Source organism: Primulina tabacum, chromosome 14 (genome assembly GCF_025594145.1).
Source record: "Primulina tabacum isolate GXHZ01 chromosome 14, ASM2559414v2, whole genome shotgun sequence".
Taxonomy (NCBI): domain Eukaryota; kingdom Viridiplantae; phylum Streptophyta; class Magnoliopsida; order Lamiales; family Gesneriaceae; genus Primulina; species Primulina tabacum.
Window position 1 is genome coordinate 37,112,950 of NC_134563.1, and position 9,423 is coordinate 37,122,372.

General features: G+C 33.6%; 1 protein-coding gene across 1 annotated transcript; it reads right to left on the bottom strand.

Moving 5' to 3' along the window:
* Nucleotides 1-5,934: 5,934 nt before the first annotated feature.
* LOC142525167 (transcription factor HEC1-like) lies at nt 5,935-6,989 on the bottom strand. Its single transcript, XM_075629346.1, has one exon. It carries the CDS (start codon nt 6,793-6,795, stop codon nt 6,019-6,021), a length of 777 nt encoding a protein of 258 aa, XP_075485461.1. The 5' UTR covers nt 6,796-6,989; the 3' UTR covers nt 5,935-6,018.
* Nucleotides 6,990-9,423: the final 2,434 nt, after the last annotated feature.

The following is a 9,423-nucleotide window of genomic DNA, read 5'->3' on the forward strand; positions in this document are numbered from 1 at the left end:
CCAGTCTCTTCTTGCTCCTGGTATTTTGCTGTTTTTCTTCCTCCAATTCTTTACGGTATCGGTCGATATCTTCTTGCATCTTTTTCCCTCGATACAAGCCGTGCTCTATGCCATCCCTCAAATCCATGTTATCTCCTCTTATCAACTCTCCCTGATAGATTGCGTTGTTAAGTTGGGTCCATACTTCCTCTTTCTCTGTGGCTAAGGTCGCATTCTCCCGTCTTTTCTCACCTAGTCTGGCTCTAAGGCGCTTTATCAAGCGCGACTGATTATCAATGGCAAGCTGCTTCATGTGGATGGCAGCTTGGGCACGAGTGCGGAATCGGGGAGACATTTCCTGAAAGAAAATAATAAAAAGGAAAATGCTCAGAATATCAAAAAAATAGGACAGAATATAATATCAGGATAGAGTAAGATATTGAAAATTAAAAATTTTCGAAAATTTCCAAAAATGAAAAGTTTTGAGATAGACACGTGTCGAGAGGGTGCATGCTGGCGGGTTGACTCGTTGAATCGGCCGAGTTGACTCGCCGGAGTAAGGTCGGAGCAAAGGTGTGTGTCGGCGAAGGGTTCAGGATCACGGAACCGGTGGTGGCACGGCCAGAATCGGTCAGAAAACTACCTAATTTGGCGGGGAACTTGCGCAACTCGGTTAACTCAATGAAATTGGGCGTTTCCGATTGGGTGATCCGAACTCGAAATTGATTGTTGGAAAAAGTTACCCATGGATCATAGATTGTTTGGGTATAAGGAATTGAAAATCGGAGTAGGATTGTTAGGGTAATTGGAAAAAATACAATTCGGCGTTAGGGTTCGTACGCCAAATCCGTAGATCCGAAATTCCGGTTGCACCTGAACACGAAATCCGAAATTGTTTGAGGGCTTTTGTTCGTCTCATCGAGGCGGTCCTAGATCTGGTCGTCGATCGAAGAAAGAGTACCGGAAGCGGAGGAAACGATATAGGGTGATATTATTGAGCTTATAGGGTCCTCCTATTATAGGGGTTGGCTACTATCGTGATCAAGAGTTATAGTTGCATTTGAACTCTGAATCAAATCTTCATCTAAAATCATGATATATCCGTGATATTGTTCGAAATTTAAATCTTTTATCTTCCCTCAACTTCGAAATTTGCAAATATAAACACTGTTTAATTCGAATTCTAGGGATTTTATTATCTCTTGCTTGATTTTTTATCTCGGTATCTCTAGGGGTGTTCAAAAACCGAAATAACCGAAAAACCGAAATATATGAGAATTTGTTGTTTTTTTATTGTATTGTACCCCAAAAATGCCCTAACCTAAAAAATAAAAATAAAATTTAAAAACAAGTTAATAAATAATAAACTAATTTATTTAGGGCTTTGAGATGACTTTTGAAGTTTCAGAATATTAGCCGCACAGCCCGCACAAATGAAGATGGAGAAAAAGAGCCTGTTTTGCTTCGAGCCTTCAAGAGTTCACTACTTCACAGATCTCGATTGAAGAGGTAGAATAATCGAACGTCTTGGTGCTCTCTATATTTCCCAAGGTATTTTTCTATGTTAAATTTGTTTTCTTAATTTCTTTTACCGTAGATTAACTGATTAAAAAATTATTTGATGATGGATTGATGATATCTTCTTGATTAAATATGTTTATATCAGTTTTATTTTTTTCATTATTTGTTTACTTTGTCTCACATTCTCACTTTCATATTACGTATATGGAATTCTATTTTTTAAGTTCATTGTATTTCTTTGAATATCCTAATAGATGGCTGAAAATAATGTTGTAATTGATGAAAGTGGAGGTTCAACTGGAAATGGAAACGTGCATATTGCTTCGCCTACAAATTCGATTCCTGTCAGTAAAAAAAGAAAAACCATGAAAACTAGATCTGTTGTTTGGGAACACTTTGAGAAATATACTGATTCTTGTGGGGCTTTTAGAGCAAAGTGTAATTATTGTGGTGCGAATTATGCAGCTGATTCAAATGCTAATGGTACATCGTCTTTGAGTAATCATTTGAAAAAATGTAAGAAAAATCCCCACAACATGGAAACCAGTCAAGCAAAAATTGGGTTTCAACAAATTTCAAAAGATCAAAGGAGTGAAGTAACAATAAACATTTGGAAATATGATCAAGAATTAAGTAGAAGAGCTTTAGCTAAGATGATAATTGTGGATGAATTACCTTTTAGTTTTGTCGAGGGTGAAGAATTTAGGTACTTTGTGACTGTGACACAACCTCAATTTCGAATCCCATCTCGTGCTACAGTGACAAGGGATTGTTTCGAACTCTTTTTGGAAGAAAAACAAAAACTTAAAAATCTTTTCAAAGGTATAAATCAAAGAGTTTGTCTTACGACTGATACATGGACTTCAATACAGAAAATTAATTATATGTGTATCACTGCTCACTTTATTGACCAAGATTGGAACTTTCATAAGAAGATATTAAATTTTTGTCCTGTATTCAGTCATAAAGGTGATGATATGGCAGTTGCGATCACAAAATGTTTGCTTGATTGGGGTTTGGATAAAGTTTTCACTATCACGGTTGATAATGCTAGTTCAAATGATGTTACTGTGAAAGAAATGTCAAAACAACTCAGTAAATGGGGATTTAATTTGATGAACGGTCAACATCTTCACATGAGATGTGTGGCTCATATTATTAATCTCATTGTTCAAGATGGTTTGAAAGAAATTGGTGATTCTGTGATACGTATTAGACAAGCTGTAAAATATATTAGGCAATCTCCTATGAGGATTCAAAATTTTAAGGATTGTTGTGAAATTGAAAAAATAACAAGTAAAAAGACTTTGTGTTTAGATGTTGTCACTCGATGGAATTCTACATATTTGATGTTGAAAACGGCAAAAGAATTTGAGAAAGCTTTTGTTACCTATGCTGACCATGACTTGGGATTGTTGGATTATCTTCTTGGTTATGTTTGTGAAGATGGAAAAGTTGCAGGGGCATTAACAAGTGATGATTGGGCAACTATCAGAAACATGGAGAAGTTTCTTGAATCATTTTTCAATCTTACTTTGAAGGGTATCAGGGTCATTGTATGTCACTTCAAATGTTCAATTTCATGAAATTAGTGAGCTTTCTTGTGTTTTGAAAATGTTAACAGAAAGTGATGATCTTAATTTGAGAATGATGGCAAAGAAGATGAAAGCTAAATTTGACAAGTATTGGGGTGCTCCAGAAAAGATGAATAAGATGATTTTTATTGCATGTGTGTTTGATCCTCGTTTCAAATTTGATTATGTTGCTTTTGTATATTTGAGGATGTATGGGGAAGAAAAAGGAGAGAAAATGGCAGATCAAGTAAAGTCATACATGATTACTTTATTTGATGAATATCAAAAGATAACTTCAAAAATATCTAAGCTAGCATCTAGTTCATCTACTTCATCTATTGACACATTGGAAGCATTGAGTACAAATTCTGGAAGCACCCATAAAGGAACTCTAATACAACAAGAATACTTGAGACATTAGGCCAACATTGGAAGAATAGATGCCAAAACTGAGTTAGATAAGTATCTTGGTGAAGAAATTGAGGTTGCAAATGAAAGTCTTGATATTTTACTTTGGTGCAAAGTTAACTCACCCATATTTCCTATTCTTGCTGAGATGGCTCGTGATGTGTTAGCAATTCCTATCTCTACTGTGGCATCAGAAAGTGCATTTAGTACAGGAGGACGTGTTCTTGATTCATTTAGAAGTTCATTAACTCCTAAGTTAGTGCAAACTCTTGTTTGTCTTCAAGATTGGCTTAGAAAAGAATCTTCACCAGTTAAAATAGAGGAGGACTTGAATAATCTTGAACGACTTGAATCTGGTAAGATTTGGAGTATATTTATTTTATTATAATTATTTTGTTCTTTATTGATTGATGATCAATATTTTTACTTTATATAGATTTTCGGACTAACAACGACAAAGATTCTTGTGTAACCAATGTATAGGTTCAATTCCAATAGAAGTGGTAACCGGTAAGATAAAACATATTTAAAATTGTCGTTTTCTTCTTTTTTTAACTTTGTTCTTTTTCTAATAAGAGTTGTTCTCCCAGATTTGATAGATGTGGTGCTACCAGGTTGAAGAATGAAAGTAACAAAGAAGCAAAGCTGCCAAAACATGACAACATGTCTTTCATTTTCTTCTAGTTGTTTTATCAATTGTAAATCTGTCGCTTTTTATTTTCCAAAGCATAACTCTGTTACCTTTTGTTTTGTTATCAGTTGATAGGAGAAATGATGAAACTTTTGGTGTTGATTTTAACATTTCGTTCTATTTTTGTCTTGAATTGTTAGTTTTATAAATGTATTTTTTTTTCATTTAAATTGAGTGTTTCTTCAAAAATTACAAAATTTTATTCTTATAAAATTAAATCCTTGAACCGAAAAAACCAAACCGAAAACACCGAACCGAATTGCGGGAACACCGAACCGAATCGAACTAAAATGGTTCGAATATCGGATTAGGCATATGTAAAACCGAAAACTGAAAAACCGAACCGAATTGTTTAAAAACCGAACCGAACCGACCGATGAACACCCCTAGGTATCTCAATATCAACTTCAAATCTTAGACATTTATATGCGAATGTTCGAAATTCCTTAATAAATCCTTAGATTGATAACCCAAAAATATCTTATATTCTGAATGATTTAAATATTAATATCCAAGATTACACCATCAAATTATTAATCTAATATTATTCTGATGAGATCACGATACTCCAAAATCCCGGGTTTTACATATATAATTTAAATAACTAAATAAATTTATTTAAACGATTACCTTAATTAGTTCAAATATTAAATTTTATTGATTAAATCATTTAACTTATTACTTGATTTAATATAATAATAAAATTTGCTAATAAATTTGATATACTTGTTTATATATATATATATATATATATATATAAATTTTTATTAATTAAATATGATATTAGACAATAATAAGTAATATAATTATTTATAGAATTTATTTTTTAAAAAAGTTACAAGTTTATTGAAATAATCTAATCAGATTATTGAAACTTAAAATCAATACGCTTTATAATTAACCATTACAAGAAATAAAATCTAATTTAAAAACACATTTTTTTTTAAAAATAAATAAATATTTTGACAATGTCGCTACGGTGTTGCCACAATGTGTCTTCGCACTAGCGTTGGGTTGGGGTCGTTGGAGGTTGGAGCAGCGTCGGATTGGAGAGAATGAAACACTAAAATTACGTTTGGATTGGAGGTTGTCCGAGACACGATAAATGATCCCAATTCAACCTACTACGTACCAGCATGTAAACCTAAGAATTCTGAAAAAATATCTAAATTTAAAAATTTAGAGGCAATATTCCGAGTAGTACACTAACACAGCATGTCAGTTTCTTTTGTATCCCAAGATTTTTTGTTTACATGACCAAATTTAATGTGAAGATAGTTTGCACATGGGAGTGTAACATCACTGAAAATTAGAATGTTTAATTAATTGCACTTTTATAATTCACATCTCTAAGATTTGGTGCTGACTTAATATAATTACTTTTTAATTAGCCTGGTGGCCGTATTATTTATTTAATATAATCATTTTCCAACATGTTTGTCTATTGAATTAATATTGAACATGTCGTCTCCTAATCATGGGGTCACCTTTATGTTTGTCACGTGCAAATAATCAAATTCCAGAAGATGTAATTTAGCACGTAAAACTTAATTTGATAAAACATGCATGTTCTATATATCTCCAAGCTTGCGAGGTCCAAACGACTTTTTGAATATTTTATAATTATTAGTGATATATTATATTATGTGATTATCTCGCCGGTGGTAATATTATTCCCAAGATCGATAGTGTACGCATGCATGGCATTATTTGGAAATGATATCAAAGAACCATCTTTTTCTTTACAACACGTCCCAGTTAAGCAAGAATTTAAAGCACTTTTACACGGGAAAAATAAATAAAGAGAGAAATTAAGAAACTAGCCTCCATAAATCTCTCTGTAAATCAAGAATCTTGCGGATGCTGCACATTGGGAGGCATTGACCGGTGGTAACCCTTTGCAGGAATCGGAAAGTAATTTCCACCAGATATTGGCACCGGGAATCCAACTCCGGCATCCGCGGGAGCTGGCCTATTCGCCGCCACCCTTTCAAGATTCTGAACTTGGTTCTTCAAGAATTTAACGTAATGAATCGCCTCATCAAGCATAGAAGCAGTATCCATTTTAGTTCCGCCAGGTACAAGTCTCTGAAGAATCCTAATCCGCTCACTTATCCTCTCCCGGCGGTGGCGCGCCGCCACGCTTTGAGGGTCCGTCGATATCTTCACATTCTTCCTCTTCGGTGGCTTCACGGACTCGGGGTCGATATGAACAGGCTGCATCGCCGCGATTCTGAAGATCATTTCTCGCATCGCAGCCATTGAATTACGTTTCTGCGAATCCCCAGCTTCGTCGGAAAATTCCCCCATTTTCCATCTCCCTTCGCAGCTTGAATTGTGCTGCAGGAACGGCAACATAGACGACGATTCTTGGTGAAACCCGTCGGAATATGAAGAATTCCCGGGTTGTAGATTCATGAAAGCTGGTGAGTTGACGTGTAAATTATCAAGAGCAGAATCACAATTATTGCTCATGATTCCCAAACTGCTGGTTTCGTGATGATTACTGAATTCCATCATTGGGATCTCATAAGCCCCGGAAAAATCCGGAAGTTTGTCCATTTGCATCAGCATCATTTCCATCTGATCTTCAACAGAAGATTTCAAGAATTCAGCATCCATAACTGGTGGTTTCAGTTCCTTTGTATGTACAAATATCGACAAGAAATGGGGTACCAAAAAGGGAAAAAGGAAGCGTGTAAATTAAGGCGGAGAGGACTCAGAAATTTATCGGACAAAAATTCAGCAGAAATCGGAGTGATGCAGACTAATTAGGTTTTTCAAGAAGAGATGTCGAAGCTAAGGGGAAAGAAGGAATAAAATAGTGATTATTGGGAACAGGCTAATTGAGCCGGTGCGAAAGGTATATATAACAAGTGGTACTCCATTATAATAGTGTCTACTTGGGATTATTTATTTTTATATTGTGCATGATTTCGTTTATAAAGTTGGTGAACTTTTTCTCTGTACGTTTTTTGCAAAATTTATTTATTTCATTTTCTAATCGATTAATCTTCTAAGTTATTCGTCAAGTAAGGATATAAACGAACCAAACCATTTGTGAGCTATTCGAAGCTCGATTCGATAAAAGCTCATAAAAACTCGTTTAATGAGGCTCGTTAAGATAACAAACCAAACTCAAGCTTTACAGTATTCGGCTCGTTAGCTCGTGAACATGTTCGTTTGTAAGTTCATGCGTAATCTTTTAAATGAAAAAATAATAGTTTTGATATTTGATTTATTGATTTTGCATATTATTTATGAAATATATAGAAAAATCTATTAAATTTATTTATTATAATAAATTTACAAATTTTAATAAAAATAATATATTTTTTTAAATATATAATTTACTTTTTAATTAATTTAATGAAAATTTAAATGTATAATTCATATTTATTAAGTTTGTTTAGGCTCGATAAAGACTTGAATAAGCTCGTGAGCCATGCATATATTCGTTAAATAAAGCTCGAGCTCGGCTCAATTATAAACGAACCAAGCTCAAATATTCAAGAGTTCGGCTCGGCTCGACTCGATTACATCTCTATCGTCAAGTGTCCGAAATTGGGGTGCATGATTAACTCTTCGAATTGTTAACCTATGTGTCCTAATGTTTTATGTTACTTTAGCAAAGTCTAGCTACAAACAACGTCTAGGTTTGATTGTTTTCATCACAGCAAGTATGATTATGTTTTTTTAACGTATCATGGTAAAAATGTTTAAATATTGATATTAAAAAAAAACTCCCAAGCCTCAAAATTTAACTTTTCGATCATGTATGAAGGTGTGTGTGTGTGTGTGTGTGTATATATATATATATATATATATATATATCATGGAAAAACTTAAGAATTTTATTGAGGCTGAATTATTTTAAAGCTTACAATTATAAATTTTTTTTATTAATAATAAAAATTTAAAACTACATTAACATTTTGATATTTTAAAAACAATTACAGTATTTAATCGAAACAAACATGAAAGGGGAAAGGGTACTGATGAAGATGTAACACTCTACATCAACAAGAATTTGGCCCACCGTACCGATTCCAGAGATCTAATCTACCAACTGTTCTATTGGTTGCCATAAATGCTTCCGATATGATGGTGGTTTACATAGATATATAATTTTTAAGTACACTTTAATTAGGACATTAATATATATATATTTTGTTCGGATATAATAATTGTCTATGTTAAAAAAACAACGGAAACATAAGGCTCCGTTGTACAGTATTTTGAAAGATTAAAGTTTTACCACTATCATCGACTATAATTTTTTATTAAATAATAAGCACTTAGTCTCATGTACTACAACTTTTGTAAAAATGGCAAGTCATATATATTTGATATATGTCCCAACTTTGGCTTAAAAGTTTTGGTTTCTTTAAACAAGTGTAAAACAAACCCCACCCACATGACAGGAGTCAGAAGCCTGTATGAATGAACCACCCTACAGCCGGTGGTCGACAGTTAGATCCCGTTGCTGGTGATTCTACCAGTTAAATTCATTTTAATTTTAATTTTTAACATATTTAGCAATGTATTATCAGTTTTAAAAAAAAAAGCTCATTTAGTTTGATCAGAGAAGGGCCGTTATTTTTATTTTATTTATTGGGACTGACTTGCTAGCAAGGATGTAGCCTGGAGTCGTCCTGATTGACGGATATTAAGCATAAAATTTTCAAAAACTATGTACACATTTTTATTTTTTTCTTTCTAAAGCGAAGAAAGCGTTGTTCGTCGCTCGTCGTCAATGAAATCAAGACGGCCTCGTTGTAGGATAAATCCATTTTGCAAAGATTAAACCCTTTTCATTTCTTTGAGATGACCACCACCAACAACTCATTCCATCACGAGACACATTTAAACCCCATTGTTCCAGATTATCATGTCTTAATACGCTGTTTAATATATATTTTAAGCGAAGATTAAGAGTTTGTTATTTGATGAAATCGATGACAAGCGTTTTTAAATACTCAATCTTCTATTTAAAAAATGTAAATTAAATATGTATATTTTTTTCATTTTATACACCTAAAATAAAATAACCCCCACCTCAACCAAATACATGTATTGGTCAAAGAATTTGAAGGGTGGCACACCCTTCGAGGTGGATTGATCAGGTTTATTACTGCACCAACTGTTTCATGTGCTGTTAGACTATAGCCAACGGACTTCCAACTTAAGCCTTTAACATACCTTCCAGCTTATCTAGCTATATTTGCAGACTGTGATCATCTAACTTTG